The sequence below is a fragment of the Cariama cristata genome, unplaced genomic scaffold, assembly GCF_000690535.1.
Source record: "Cariama cristata isolate BGI_N322 unplaced genomic scaffold, ASM69053v1 scaffold36708, whole genome shotgun sequence".
NCBI classification, from domain to species: Eukaryota; Metazoa; Chordata; class Aves; order Cariamiformes; family Cariamidae; genus Cariama; species Cariama cristata.
Window position 1 is genome coordinate 1 of NW_009631316.1, and position 16,348 is coordinate 16,348.

General features: G+C 36.0%; 1 protein-coding gene across 1 annotated transcript in view; it reads left to right on the plus strand.

Annotated features, from left to right (window-relative positions):
- The first annotated feature begins 979 nt into the window (after positions 1 to 979).
- NOL8 (nucleolar protein 8) overlaps positions 980 to 16,348 on the plus strand; it is a 16,109-nt gene continuing 740 nt past the window's right edge. Inside the window, exons 1-15 of the mRNA XM_009705898.1 lie at positions 980 to 1,118; positions 1,286 to 1,348; positions 2,311 to 2,389; positions 2,695 to 2,842; positions 3,766 to 3,834; positions 4,157 to 6,100; positions 6,391 to 6,507; positions 7,755 to 7,874; positions 8,215 to 8,299; positions 9,172 to 9,316; positions 10,829 to 10,912; positions 11,694 to 11,968; positions 13,890 to 14,016; positions 14,795 to 14,865; positions 15,952 to 16,034. Coding sequence (XP_009704200.1) covers positions 980 to 1,118; positions 1,286 to 1,348; positions 2,311 to 2,389; positions 2,695 to 2,842; positions 3,766 to 3,834; positions 4,157 to 6,100; positions 6,391 to 6,507; positions 7,755 to 7,874; positions 8,215 to 8,299; positions 9,172 to 9,316; positions 10,829 to 10,912; positions 11,694 to 11,968; positions 13,890 to 14,016; positions 14,795 to 14,865; positions 15,952 to 16,034 — 3,549 coding nt within the window. The remainder of the gene's footprint in view (positions 1,119 to 1,285; positions 1,349 to 2,310; positions 2,390 to 2,694; positions 2,843 to 3,765; positions 3,835 to 4,156; positions 6,101 to 6,390; positions 6,508 to 7,754; positions 7,875 to 8,214; positions 8,300 to 9,171; positions 9,317 to 10,828; positions 10,913 to 11,693; positions 11,969 to 13,889; positions 14,017 to 14,794; positions 14,866 to 15,951; positions 16,035 to 16,348) is intronic.

Here is a 16,348-nt window from a genome sequence, read left to right on the forward strand (position 1 = left end):
CAGCCCGCGGCGGGTCTGGGCGCTACCACAGCTGCTGCCCGAGCAGGGGGCACCGGCCGCGCCTTCATTCCCCCCTCCCGAAACAACAGAGCCACTTGAAGAGAGCTGTTCCCGTAATCGATAATCGAGATGGATAGCAAAGCGTTATTTTGTCAGCTTTTTTTTTTTTTTTTTTTCTTTTCCGCTCCTATAGGAACCCATTATCTGCAGAGATCTCAGGAAATGTGAAAACAATCATTATTCACTTCAAAATAGCAGTTCTGGGACACCTGATATCCTTGCAGAAAATCCCCCTACCTTTCTTCCTGGTTAGTTACATCCAAACCGTCTGCAGTCACAAGACCCAACCCGTGTGTTCGCGTTATACTTGACCGGCTGGAAACAAGAACACGAAAGGCCTGACAAGACAGAATCTGACGGCCCCAGGAAGTGGAACCCTTTTTTCCGAGTGAGCTCTAGGAAGGGATGCGGGGGGACGATAAATTGAGTTGCGCTACGAAGATCGCACATGGAGACGGTGAGGGGGAGTTTCAGTGTCTCTTTAGGGATGGCGGTTCCTGAGGGCTTCGGCGCGTGCTTCGGCCACCTGTGAGGCGGGGGCTGTGGGCAGCCTGCACTTTCCCGCCTCCCCTCAGAAAAATCCTTGGAAAGGTTATACTGCTAAGAGCCATTTACGCTTACTGACATGCACCCAGTCACATGCTTCAAGATTTGAAAAAAAGACCCAATACCTAAATCCTGGTTACTTACAGCAATACAGTCTTTACTGGTAGTGGACTGACACAGAGCACCTCACCTAGTGTAAAGCAAAGGAGCGTTGTTCTCATAAGGTTCTTTATGGAGGATTTCTGATGGAGTGATTGGTTCCATAATTTGGTGTTATGATTGCATTAGTCCCTACAACGTAAGCGTTAGTGAACCATTATTCTTACAGGGAAACGCAGCGTGCGTTACAGGTGCGACAGCTTGACTTTTCAACATGGAAAAGAAACAAGTTTCAAAACGGTTATATGTTGGAGGGCTTGGCCATACGGTTTCTAAGGCTGAACTGCAAGAAAGATTTGGCAAGTTTGGACATGTTTTGGATGCAGAGATTATTACCAGAAAAGATGATCAAGGTAACAATTTTGCATCATCCTTTAAAAGTGAATTGTTTTTCAATTCTTAGTGTGAAATGGAATTTTTGCCTCAGAGGTGCTTTATTTTCAGGAAATAGCTTAATTTTCAGTTTTAAAGGAAACAGTGAAATTACATAGAAATTAACTGAATGTTTATCATTGATCAGGGAACCCTACGAAAACTTTTGCTTACATCAGTGTCAGCATTTCTGATGCAGATCTTAGAAAATGTAAGTACTTTTTTTTTTTCTGAGTAATTTATGTTTTTGAGCCAAGTTACATTATTGGTAATGCATCTGATGTTGTCAAATCAGGATGTAGTGAAGGTAGACCCTGTTTCATTCTTTTGTCATACTGATTCCATTTTCTTTAAGCTGCAATTTTATGGAAGTTGCTTTACTGGAATTTTCAGTAAGTAGATGTAAGCAGATTAATAAGATTCCTTGTGACTGAAATAGGTGATTTATGAGTTTGTTCTAACCCTTTTATGAAAAGGTATAGGAACCATGCTTCAAACACTTTCATCAAGTCCATAAAACATCAGAAGTGATTTGATGTGAGAGGAAACCCAGAAGGAGAGTTTACATAAAGCATGCTTCTGTTAAAGCAATTTTACAAATCCCAAAATAGTTGATTACAAAACTACTTGCAGGGTTATAAAACCACCTGTGTAAGATGTAGCAGCAAAATGGCAGGTGAAAATACCTTTACCCGAAGAGAGGGATTGGTAATATGCCATTTTATCTAGGGAACACTGCCATTAAGAATAGGAAGGCTGTTTGAGAGCGACTAAAAGCTAACCTAACCTTTGATACTTAGCTTCCAAGTACAACACTTTTCCCTCTGGCTTTCAGTACTCCTTAACTGTTTTTCAAAGTATACAAGAAGTTAAGTAGAGAAGCGCCTGTCTGACAGTAGCATAGAAATTTCAGGGTACACGTATCTGAATTTTCAGGTTTGCATTTGAACTGAACTGTACAGACTTGAGTGACTCTTTTGAAGTCAGAACTTTAATTTTGGATGTAGCGATTTGGCTATTAGGCCTTTCATTTACAAAGTTAAATCAAGTGAGTAATGAGGTATAAGATCATGCTAAAGGAACTTCCAGCTATCATAGAAGGAGGCATAGTTAAGTCTAAGGTGTATTTTTTTAATGTAGAAAATATTCATTTCCTGTCTTCTTGTTTTACAGGCCTGTCAATTTTAAATAAAACAAAATGGAAAGGGGGGACACTGCAAATTGAGTTAGCCAAAGAAAGCTTTTTGCACAGGTAAAAATCAATTTAAAAAATGTGTCTTGTTGCTAAAGTTACCTTTTTTCTGTTTGTCTGATAATATTATGGCTGTGCTTTCATCTGCTATGCTCTTATTCTTTCTAGTTTTTATTGACATTGGTAGACTGTTGATGCATATTAGATACTGCAACGTATTTTGCATCATTACTCTCTTAAGGATAGCAGATATGTTAATTCCTTAGGCAGCAAATGGTTACTGTTCTGTGGGAGAGGGTCACTGCCAGTTATAATTTGGCACACAGGCAGACCTTTTTTCATATATGATGTACTTTTTGGTACAGGCTTGCCATGGAGAGGGAGGAAGCAAAGCTGCAGAAAGAAAAGCCACAGAGAAATGACAAAGCATGTCTGTTAGAATCACTGAAAAAGGCCGGAGTTGTAGACTTTCACATGAAAGCAGTACCAGGTACAGAGGTGCCAAACCATAAGGTATGGTGGGGTAGATGTATAGAGAATTAAACCAAAACAAAACCCAGAATCTGACACAAGCTTATTACATCTAAATTTATGTCAAGCCTCTACACTTTATGTAAAGAAACTTTCATGAAGTATGACAGTCCAACTTCTGAAAAGTAGTCTAAAGAAATACCTTATGTGTAGACATGTAGAATGCTTCTGTCGTTCTTTGTAATAACTGGAAATATTCTTGATCACACTGTCCTCTCCTGTGTTAAATTAGTAAATGCTCTGTTACTCATCTATGTTGAGAATACTTTTATGTCACCCTTAAAAGTATGTAAAGAGAATGGGTGTCTTATTTTTATACAGCGTATACATTTTTGACAGCTGGGTTGTCAGGAACTAATCTCTGTGCTTCAGCACATTCAGAATCAAGGTCTACACATGCTTACAAAAGTAAGACTTAGAACAAAATCACTGAACATGCAAATTGACGCAACAAAAATATTTACTACAAATGTTTCAAAATTGTTTGCTAAGTACAATGTTTTTGGAGGGTGATGAGGGGATTTTTAATTTTTTAGTGGGAAAGGGGAAAAGGGCAAAATAATAGTAATCGTGTCTGCATGGTTACCATTCTTAATTCATAAACCAGAAGCCTTATACTAAAAATAGTACTTGTGAAGAAATTCAGTTCTTTATTGTCACTCTTTATTTGCAGGTTGTAGAAATTTGATTTTTTGATTGATTGGTTTTGGTTTGTTCTTTTTTTGAGAAGGAAGCTGGCTAAGGTGCACAGTACAAATATATCTCACTTAAGAGTGTAAACAAAAAATAATTAGTCACAGAGGGTTCTTTATTAGTGTCCCTGTTAACCAAGAGTATACATCTTGTTTTATTCCAGGGTTACTTCCATTCCTTTTTTGTTTAACATTATTTTTCTTTTCTTTTAGAAATGGGTTGTTGGTAAATTCGGCAGAGTCTTGCCTATCCTACACCTTAGGAGTCAACAAAAAAATAAAATATCCTTTTCCTATTGGTTGGGCATAGGCACAATTAATTGCCTTCTTTCTTTCATCATATGTGGAAACATGCATTTAACAGTCTTAATAATGACTACTATGTCATACTTGATTTACTGAATCCCCTAAATAAATCTTGCAGTAAGTTTGTGTGATTCAAATAAATTTTTTAGAATGCAAGTCAGTTGCTTAAAGGCTTACGGTCATAACATTAAAAGAGACTCTTCGTTGTCCTTTCACGCAGACTTTAACCTGTTCGTAAAGACTGGAAGTCTGCTTGCTGAAAGAATCATGCTGTTTTAATTCCTTAACTCAGACTAACATTGTGAAATATGACCCATCAAAATACTGCCATAACCTTAGAAAGCTGGAGCCAGACTTGACAGATATACTTCCTATATCTGAGCTTACCTGGCATTTGGAAGGGAGAGATGACAGCACAAACAAGAAGCGGCAAGGAGAGTTCCCTGTAACTAAGAAGCCACCTAAAAAACTGAGGCACCTGGGCAGTGAGGCTCTGAATGGAGCAGTAGTTCTCTCTTCTGAGTGTCAGTCACATTCAAAAAACACAGTCTCACCAAAGCTAGATCAAAGATCAAAATCCAAACCCAATGAGAAGTCTAAATTGCCTCCATCAAGGATTCTTAATAGTAAAATATCAGGGAGAGGTTTATTATCAGATAAAAGCAATGTTTCTGGAGTTACAGCTCAAAATAGTATGAGTGTTTCTGATAGTGACATTGATTCTGAAGAGGAAATCAGAGCAATGGTAAAGAAAGAGATAGAAAAACAGAAAGCTGAAAACATTGAGACTGAAAGTGACTACTTGGAAATTGTTGGGGATAATTTTGAATTAAAATACAATAGTCACTGGTCCTTAGGCAATCCAGATACCATGAAGAAAACTATCAAAGGAAGTCATAGAGAGAAAGAGACTATGGAATGTGATAATGGTTATGATTCAGCAGATACAGATGAAATTACTGCTGCAAATAGAACTTCAGATCTAAGTAGCAGGAAAACTGCGATTTTAAAAGATTCTAAACAGGTGAAGGTGGAAAATAAAGAAATATTAACGAACAAAAATCGTGATTTGGTAAATGACTCCTCACTGAAAACTCACAATTTAAAAGAATATATTGAAAGAAAAGAGAAAATGAAAAAACACAAAATTGCTGCCTTGCAGAGTACAGCAGTTAACAGTACAACAAAGAGAAGTGATAGTGAAAGCTCTTATTCAGAGCCTGAGAAAGGGGAGTCTGAAATCAGTTCTGATTATGAATCCATGGTGCAAAACTGTTACCGCTTAGACCTTATGTTAGATGACTTAAAAGCATTAGCTACTGAAAACACTAGGACACCAATAGAAGAATGTGATGGTACCGAGAGCTCTAGTCAGTGCAGTGTGGAAGAAAATCCTAAGGGTGATGTTGTAAATAAAAGAAAACTTTCTAAATTTCACCCTGCAGTTAAAAAAAAATGTATCTGTCCTGAAGACGTAGTTGCTGCGATTTTAGTGGGGGAGGAGAATACTGATGAAGAAAGCTCCAAGAGACAAAACAGTTCACATTTGAAATATCAGCCCTTCAGAGGAATTGGGTCCCTTTGTGAAAAAGAGTTAACTAAGGACACCGCTGGTTTAAAGAAGATGTCTGTAGAAAGTTTAGGTCTTGAAGCTTTCATTTCTTGTTGTGGGGAAGAGTCGCCTCAAAGACAGTCTAAGAACTTTCCATTGTATTCACTTGAAGTCGACAGTAAAAAGAGACAAAATATGGAGTGTGAACAGCACAAGGAATTGTCTGATGCTGCCTCCTTAGCAGATGAGAGAGATCAGCCTGTTTCCAGGCCATGTTTACAAGGAAAGAATGAGCATGTGAGTTCTTTACAAGATGACCAAAATTCAGAGCGTGGAGATGCTGCTTCTAGTACTGATCAGAGTGAAGATGAGAGCAGTGACATGGATAGTAATGCGGCAGCGTCACAGAAACTTGTTAAACGACAATTGAAAAACCCAAAACTGCTTTCAAAAAAATTGAAGAAGGATGTAGGCAATACAAATCCAGAATGTGAAGCTAACAAATGTGAGAATGGGAATACAAGCCTTCTGGAAAATAAGGAGCTTTGTCTTCATGCTACAGCTTCAAAGGAATCTAGTACAAAACAGAAGCAGTTGGAGGATAACCAGAGGAGGCTGGCAGCTCTAGAAGAGAGACAGAAAGAGAGAGAATTACAGAAGAAATTCATTCAAGGAGCACTTTCAAATCTGGTAATTACACTCACAACTTCTGTCTAAATAGTATGCAGTAAAAGAAAAAGGGAAAATAATAGATGTGGTTTAAGATATTTTAAAATAATACTCTGGAATTTCAGTTTACATTGCCAATTTTCTTTTGAGTGTATACAAAATGATGCATACCTAATTCCTGGAATGTCTCTAGAGTTGCAAGGGGAATAGTAGATTCTGCCTTTCATGTCACAGAAATGTCTTTTAGATACTTATGTATGACTGTAGCAAGTGTTTGATATGTTTGACTTGACAGTTTCACTCTTACATAGGATAGCCAGCCAGCAGGCAAGCATAAACACATCATATTCAATTCAGATGTCGAAAGTGAAGCTGAAGTAGATGAGATGTTGAAGAAAGATGCAAGTTTGGGAAATATGCATGAAGAAGTAAGTGTTATTAGGAAAAAGTCCAGTATTCTGTAAGGTAATTCCATACCAATATGACTATGCCTTCTATTCTGAAGACTATTTTTCATAGTGAAGTGACAGAAAAAAGTAGATAAGTTTTGAATTCATATGAATGAGTCTTCTTTTTTTGCTGACATAAAACAGGTTTCAAAGAACTGAACCATGCATCTGAAAGCTGGAGAACTTGGGAGAATTTGCAAGGTTGGGATTGAGATTTGTATAAAAGATATTCAAACTTTGATTAAAAGAAGAAGAATGTTTAGGTTATAGGGCTCATGCATAAGTAGTTTTGAAATTTTACTGCTTTTAGCCAAAGGAAGTGGAGGAGATTTATCTTGAGTAGTATAGAAGGACTCTGCTCTTTCCAACACTGTGGACAAAGAATCTGTCTTAATGCAGTGTCTTGTTTTTAAAGTGATGTTAGGGTTCAGAGAAGTTGTATGGGACTTCCTCTTTACACCTTACCTAATTGAGACGTTATTTAACAGACTCCTCAGGATTTTACCACCATACTTTCAGTGCAATTAAGAACTTTTTTCTGGAATAGAACTTCTTGTATCATCACATTTTTTAGCCACATCTCTGCTAAAGCTTTAAACCATTGGTTTTGCTTTTGTTGGTTTTTTTTCTTCATAAACATAGTAAGATTAGGACCATTCTCACTATTTAATTAAAAAACCTTCTTTTGTCACGTTTAGTACTTTTTTAACATATATATCTCTTACCCTATATTTAGAATCCATGCCCTGCATTTTTTCTTTTCTTTAAAAGAACTTCTAATTCTATGAAAAATCATTTCAAAGCCATGGAGTGCTTACCTTTTGTAATCACTGATATTTATCAACTGACTTAAACTATGTCCTAGAGTTTATACCATAAATTAGGTTTGTTCAGAAAGGGTATAATTAGACATATTTTTGAATTGATCTCCCTTGACATAATCAGAAAGTTGCATTTTTTGCCTATCTCATATTGTGAAATCTGAGTTACTTTTTACATGGATATTTTGCCTATGCTAAAATTTAATAGTTGTAACTGTGAACAGAATTGTACAAGGTGTGTATACAATATAAGGTTTGAAGCACGGGGATCAATAAGTTGAGCTGGTTCTTGTAGAAATCCACTTTTTCAGATAAACTGGAAAGTTGAACAAAGTTGATAGTGATTTATTTTCTCAAACTTACGTAAACAGCTGCTTTTCTATATTTTCTTTTTGTTTAACAAAGGATGAATCTCCTCCTAAAACTTCAGGCAGACTGTTTGAAAGCAGCGAGGATGAGCAAGATGATACAGACAATGAGAGATTCAAAATTAAGCCCCAATTTGAAGGCAAAGCTGGTGAAAAAGTGAGTGAACCCATTACTGTAATTTAGTTTTCTTCTAAGTCTCCATAACGCCACTTCAGAAGAACATAACATGTATGTTTGCAAACTTCCTGAATATGATTTTGACAAACTTGCAATAAAATTGTCTCAAATAGAGGAAACAGTAGGCATGAGGAAATAATGTGTATTGAGGAGTGGGAGGAGTTTCTCTGATGTTGTTGTCTTTGAATACAAAGAAATTTCTGGAAAAGGCATCAAGAGCTGAAGGTTATTAATATGTTGCCATAATTATAGTAAAAAAAGAAAGTTACTGAATGTTTTTATCTCCAGTGTTTAATAGGAGCTATTTCATTTTGTTTAGCTCTTGAAATTGCAATCACAATTTGGCACAGATGAAAGATTTCGCATGGATGCTCGATTCCTTGAAAGTGACAGTGAAGAAGGAGGTAAACCTGCTCATATTTCCTGGTTAATGACAATAATAGAGCTACATCATGGAGCCTTAATTTTGGACACTTGAAGCAACTTACGGACTACTTTTGCTTCTCTGGTGATGCCTTAAGAAAATAACCCAACTCTGTTGTGGTTGTACATAGTATATATTGCTGGCTGTGTTTTTCTTAAATGTGTGTGTTGCAAAGTATTTGTAATAGCTGAATGAGAAGTACTTGGTTGATAAATAAACATTTGAAAATATTTTTTTAATACAAGATACCAGGATGTGTTTATCTGTGTTTTTCACAGCATAAAGAGGTGACTTATTTTAATAAACTTTTTAAACATTACATTCATTTAAACTGTTTTGTAGTCATCCTGCAGTCCACAGCTGATTTGGCAGCCTTAGAAAGAATTTTTTTTTTTAAATAGCAGAAAGAGAAAAACTGAAAATGGCAAAAATGTTTAAATATTTCTCTTTTTCACCCCCCTACCAAAAAAGAAATCTTTAACCTAGTTTTCAAGATTCAGAATTTGTTTCTGAAACCTAAATTTTTGCCTAGTCCTGCTACTATGTTGCTTTAATGTGATCTTCTGTACAGCATCTATCAGTGGCAGAGTAGTTGCACAGTTATGTGATATAAGCAAGGAACAGGTTAAATAACTGATCTGATTTTCACATGAAATAGGTGCCCATGACATTTCTAATCAAAGATTTTCTACAGTGCAAGGGAGAAAACCTCTTAAATCGCTTTAAAGTAAAGGAAGTGACATGTTGATATGTGTGAGCTCTTCTAGTACTATAGTAACGTTGTATATCAAATATTACAGGCTTACTCAGGTCATAGGATGGAAAAAAATAATGTATTTATTTTTCTCTTAGCAAACACAAACATCTCGAAGGCAGATGAGGAAGAAGAGCTTGCTGCAGAGAAAAAGAAAAATCTTCAAATACTGGGAAGCCTCTTGAATATCAACCTGGAACACCTGAAGCCAACTAAAACAGCCACAAATGCAAAGAAATTCAAGTATGAATCATCTGTTATCAGTAAACAAGGAATTTTAGGAAGGCTTAATTTCTGCCAGTGTTTCATAACTGAAATTTCTGTGTAGCTGACTGGGAAGACTATTTCATTCTCTGTTGTGTGCATTTGAAGTCAGTCTTTAATGCAATTTCCCAACTTGAGTGTCCCAATAGATTATACAACTGGTAATTATTATTATTTTAGAAAAAAAATTATCAGATGCCTGCTTGAGTTTCTTCTAGTAGATTTTGAATGATTGGATTGTTGGTTATGAAGACTAATATTTTAATAAGTCCTTGCCTATGTAAGATATATTTCTGTTATCTGTGGAGACAAACTTAAGGTGGCTAAACAAAGAACATGTGAGTTGGGCAGCAGGTCAGTAAGTTAGAGTCTAACTTGCATAGCAGTTAATAAGGTTATTGTTTTCTCTGGCCTACAGGTGATTAGCATCAAACTTTTTCAGTGGAGAATTTTTATTTTTTTCATTTATCCATGTTTCTGCTTTTGAGAAATTTCTCCATTAGATTAGGAATTTGTTATGTGTTGCTGTTGGGCATGCTCTAGTCTTTATTAGAGGATGATGAGATAGGTTTAGAAATGTACTATTGGAAGTATTGTGACATTTAACTATGCACTTCAACAGAAATTGGTCCGGAAGTTAGTAGTGTTAAGGGTAATGCAATAGTGTACAATTAGTAAATTTTTACTGACAGTAACTATTGGAGTTGCATCTGCTGACTGCGAAATACCATTGTGAGTGCTGCACAATCATATTTAATTCTATGATTTCTGTACAAAATTTCATGTGTTTTCTCAAGACTAAGCAGAGGGGGAAATAATCTGTGCAACCCCAGAGTTCATCTTAAGAAAGTTTTGTGAATGACAGTGTTCTCTAAAACCCAGTTAATGTTATAGTATGTAACTATTTAAAAGCAGTTAATTTATGTCATAAGCATTAATTTAGGGTGAGGAGGGGAAATAAGTGATTACCTTCTTGCATTGCCATAAGGCAGTTTGGGCTTTGCTACACTAGTATTGAGGTTGGTCCAAACCTTAGACTATTTTAGCTGAAAGTCCCCAAAATATTTACATTTTGAAAGATGGGCATAATGGGATTTTGTTTATTTGTTTTTTTCTTGGAGTTTTTTGTTTGGGTTTTTTTTTTCCCCCTTGGATTATTGGAATTTATGCAATGTTTGGTACTAGGAGAAATAGATATAGATAGATATATCGATACGATAGATATATTGATATAGCTCCTCAAAAGATAGACAGGTGCAGGTATAAACTTACTGCATAACACACAAAACTTGAGATCTATGTTTTATATGAAGTATTACAATTTGATTAAAGCCAGTACTTTCTAAATGCCAGCTAGGTTTTGGATTGATTTGGAGCTTTTTTGGTAAAGAAGTCAATGTGAATTTGAATCTGATTTTAAAGGTTTAGGGTAGCTTTCAGTTGAGCATTTAGAATGTCTCACGGGTTTTCTTTTCCTTTTTGTTTTTATAGAGATATTAATGCCCTCCGCTATGATCCCACAAGACAGGACCATGCAGTTTTTGAAAGGAAACCAACTGCCACAGAAAAAGAGAGGTAATATTACAGCTTGATAATTGTAATTGTGATGTTTCTTCCCGTGGAAAGATGGCTATAGCAGAAAACTGAGTTAGAAACTATGCAGACTGCTCGGTTTTTTTCTTTATTTCTCTCTGTTATTGCTAAAATCAAGCTATAATAAGAATTTTGACCACTAAAAACACCATGCAATGTCATCTTTTCTTTCTAGTCCATCTGCTCTCTGCATGCCATTTTCTGTCTTCCTTTCTCACGTTCAGGCTATCCCTTTGCTTCAAGTCATGGACTTTAAGATTTGCAAATCTGTGAGAAAAAAAATACTAGCTCTTAACATTTCTTTTGCCAGAAAAGAAATCTGTCCTAAATATCTTCATTTATATGCTATCACATATTAAGTGAAAAGTCAGGATGTGGTTAATTATGAAATAGACTTGTCCGTGCCTTTAGAGTCAAACCTCAGATGTTTCCCCACTCTTTACCCTTGAAGGGTGGGTAAATTGCAGGAGGTGAAAAGAAATGGGTCAAAAGTCTAAACCAAAAGGATAGTCATGCTGCCTTATAAACCCATTTCTGGCAATAGGAAACATCCTATTGCCAGAACCTGGAATTGCTAAGAAAGAAGGCGAAAAAAAAAAAAAACCACCCCTCCCAAAAAACCTCACCCAACCTTAAAAGTGAACTATTCGTTAATGTGCTTAGATAAGTTTAGGAAGACATTAAGTGAAAGGTTGCCTCTTAGGGAACGTTTCTTTTAAAAATATATGTACTGTGTTACTATCCTTTAACAATTTCATTTCAGTAAAGCTAAAAGGAAGAAGAGGGAAGAGAGTGAGAAACTGCCTGAAGTGTCTAAAGAAATGTATTATGATATTGCTGTGGATTTAAAAGAGTTGTTTGGATCTTCAAAGAACAAATCAGAAAAAAATGCAGAAATACCCTGGGACAAAGACGATGCAGAAGACTCTACCCCACCTGACCATTTGGGACCTAACGTTAGGAGTAACGTAGCTCAGGAGTCTAGTGGTTTCACATTTTCCTTCTTTGGAGACATGGAGGAGTCGGGCATAAAAGAAGGTAACAGCAGAACATATATAATGGTAAAATTTCTAACAAGTAGCTTATGTTAGGCACTGTAGAGTAATAGAGTGTATAGAAATTCAGAATCCAGGGGATTTTCAGAGGCAAAAGTCAGTAATTATGCAAAAAAAATTATGATCTTCTCATACTTACCAAGATTGTTGTAGTTTAATCACAGGTGATTCATGCTTGTATCCCAGGAATTTTGGAAGGAGTGTCTTGAGAAGGAACTACTATTTAGTTGTTTTTTGAACAGTGATGGAAAAACTTGTCATCCACTATATTTCTCAAATAAACAGAGAAAAAGATGATATACAAGTCAAGTCAGATTTGACACTCTCAGCAGTGTCAGCCAACAAGATTTTAAATAAAATGTGTGTTAATTAAGGGAGTATTATGAGCAAAAGAAAATCTTAGAGTTGACCCCAAGATCCAAGAACATTTTATTATGTACTTAATTTTATTATTGTACCTTTAGAAAATTGAAACAGAATCAGACATGATTATTGGGGTGTCCTAACTTAAGATAAAATCAAATGCTATAAAATCTGAAATCAAGTCAATAAGTAGTAATGTGGGGAATAAACTGTGTGCAGTTAACTAAAATATCAACCCGCCCCAAAAAAACCAACCCACAAAACAAAAAAACCAAACAACAAAACCCCACATTTCTGCTGATTTCAGAAAGCATTCAGTGTCTTCTGAATACAATAATACAGGTTTCAGAATACATAAGAGATCTCTAGAGCAACGTGGAAAATACGGAAATGTAGTTCAGAGTTGACAAAGTTCTTAGCACTGAGAACCACAGTTGAGCACTGTGTCTTGTATTTGCTGTTATGAATAGTTATTGGCTTATATTGCACAAGAATCCTGTTTGGTGGCAACAGGGCCACTGTGCTAGCTGCTGTATTGACACAAAGAAAAAGATGTCTCTCTCCATTGCACCTACCTCAGTTGCTTAGGTGGTTTTTGTGATTATTTTTGTTGTTGGTTTTGTTTAACCTGACTTAAGATTGTGTGTCAGGTGGAAACTGTGAAGGGAGAACATGTGGATAGTCTTTTTTTTAACTTTTTTTTTTTAGCACAAACTACGAGTGTTTTGAGTACAATTTAAACTTGCAAATGCTTACTTTTTCCAAAGTAGAATTTTCTCATCTTTCTCTTGAATAAAATACTGTTTGTGTTTCACAGTCTAGTTACTGTTGGGTTTGGAAACTTTTATATTGCCAGAGAGAGGCAGTACAGGAGCCATCTTCTCTATTCTGGTCATCCAGACAAGTACTGTGCTTATACACTAAAAGAAAAGGGTACCATTAGGTTCATAACCTCAGTCCTTTTCACAAGGTGAAGTAGTAAGGGCTCAGGTATGTGTTTAAGTTACTAGTGTAAACTGGGTTTCTGGCAACTGACTGTGTATGCTACAGGCAGGAATACTTACATGAAAATAATATAGCCTAAACACACAGAAAGAATAAGCTAAGGCATTAGGGGTTTCTTTGCAAATGGACTTATTAAAATAGTTCACAGTGAAATAAAGCTTTTATTCCAATTTCTGCAAGGTAAAAATATGAATAGGGACAATTACTCCCAACTCAGTTGATTATGATTGTTAGGTTGGAGTGACTTGATAGAACTCTGGACCCTAACAACAAGCTTTAGAAGGACTCCTGTACTTTTTTTCCCTATGCTGTGATGATACTAGTTGTGAGTTTGGAGGGTGAATGTGTAACATATGAGAAAGCAAACTAAATTCATACATGCCAAGAGGGTGACAGAAAACCCGGGAGGGGAGATTTCTGTCTTTCTTAAGTATGTCTTTTCCAGTATAAGTATTTCACTCTGAAGTAGAAATTTTTCTGGCAAGTAGGGACATAATCTGATTTTTTTTTTTTTTTAAATTATGGTATTATTGCAGAGCCCTACATATTTGAAACAATAAAACCTGTAAAAGTCACATGGCAAGAAGATCCACGTTTCCAAGACAGCAGTTCTGAGGGTGATGATGAACCAGAGGCATCAGAAAGTGAAACAGACAAAGAAATGCAAGTTATATTTGTATTTGTTGTCTACTTGGGTGCAGAATATTAATAGCAGCATTCAGGTCATGGGAAACTAACATCTTCATTCCACATCTCTGAACAATGGAAGTCTTCTTATGAAACCATTCCTTGCTGAACAAAATGTAATAGTCAGAAATCCCAATACCACACTTGATTTGAAGTTGAATATAAAAGCTGAGTTTCTAGTTCAGTACATGAGAACTTAGTTAGGTAGTGGATTTGGCCAAAAGTCATATCACAGAATCACAGAATGGTTTGGTTGGAGGGGACCTTAAACATCATCAAGTTCCAACCCCTCTGCCATGGGCACCTTCCACCAGACCAGGTTGCTCCAAGCCTCATCCAACCTGGCCTTGAACACTTCCAGGGAGGGGGCATCATCAGCTTCTCTGGGCAACCTGTTCAGTGCCTCACCACCCTCATGGTGAAGAATTTCTTATACCTAATCTAAATCTTCCCTCTTCCAGTTTAAAGCCATTGCCCCTTGTCCTATCACTCCATGCCTTTGTAAAAAGTCTCTCTCCAGTTTTCTTGTAGGCCCCCTTTAGGTACTGGGAGGCTGCTATAAGGTCTCACTGGAGCCTTCTCAAATATATATTGTTTTCTTAAGAAACTTTTTTTTATAGACGACTGTATTTGGTTACTACAGAGTAATGTTCTTCAGTACATACTGTTTCTCTGAAGCATTACAGCTTTAATTTGTGTTAATGGAATTTGACAATAACTTCTATGATGGTAAAATTCCTTTGTGTTTGTCTAGGTTTTTCTCTTTACCACGGACAGAAAGTGCTAGATTTTTCTTCTTCTCTGAAGATGATGAACGACTAAGAGGTATAACAGAACTTATTCACCCCCCTTTTTTTTTAACTCTTACTGAAATTCAATGAGAAAAAATACTGCCTAGTTGTTAATGTTTTATTAATGTTAAAACACAGATGAGAAGTTTAAGGGGAAAAAAAAATTGCAAATTTCCATAATTACTTGTGGTATAAATTGTGGTAGCACGTCCCATGAGAAAGTCCTGGTAAAATAAATGCTGAACAGCTGTCTTGCTTTCCTGTTTTCAGATAATTTCCTAATATGTGGCTGGACTTTTGGGGCTTACAAAAAAAAAAAAAAAAAACAATTAAAAAATCACTTGACAAGTTATCTAGACATTTTGGATCCTTTCAGACATATACAATATATTATTTTTAGCTTTTTTCTGTGTTTCTGGTGTTATCACAAAGAATATTGAATATTCTTATCGGCCATATATGCCCACATGGTTCTTGATGCTAAATAATGTAGGGTTTTTTTCTTGTGAATATAATGAATTTCATAGTTGCAAACAAACCAACAAAACATCAACAAAAGAAAAAAAGAAAAAAAAAAAAAAAACAAAACGCCACAAAATAACCCCACCAACAACCCACAGGCCAGCAGAACAATTGCTTGTGATATTTTCAATAACAAATTATCAGGACAGCCTTAAATAAATAATGTTTGTTTCCTGAGACATGTTAGAATAACTATAATTAAATGTATGTGTAAAAGTTATTGTGTTAATATAGTTATAGTACTGTAATCATCCAGCTGATCTGATTTACACTGCCTGTTAAAATTGAGCTCTGAATCCTTAGCAGGCATAAATTTTCTTGGGAGATAGGGGGTAATGGTGCTGAACTTCTAATGGAACAGATACTGTTTCACTGCAATTTATATTTCAGCATATTAAGGAAAACTGCTGCTGCCTTTCATTTTTCTTAGTACGCAAGGCTGTAATACATAACATTTATGTTTGAACCGACCATGTTGTGGGGGCAAGAGAGGAATATGAAGAATACGCCTTCTGACTTCATTGTGCTCATGAGGTTTACAAACAACAGCATATTCAGAAGTGTTTAACCATATTAATTTGTTCTTTGTTTTGTACAGAAGGCCCTAAGTTATTTTGTAGATCAGTAGACCTCAGTGGAGAAAAAGATGGCTGGGAAGACAGACGTAGATTATTGCTTGAGGTGAGTATTCTAACATCTGTTACTTGGTAACTGCATCTGAAAGCTGAGCATGAGGAGGGAACATGGCTCCTTTATTTGCATTAAAAATTAATTCAGGACCTTTAGAAAGGCTTGAAACTATAATTGCCAGGGAAGTAACAATTTTTAATATACAAGTGTGTATAACGTCATGTTGTGATGTCCAGTCAGGTAAATTACTGAACCTCTGTATTGTACAGGACCAGTTACTTTACTGCATGTAAAAAAAGTGAGACAAAGAGGTGAACTTAGAAACTACTCATAATATTATGTTAATATTTAAATCTTTTCAGGAA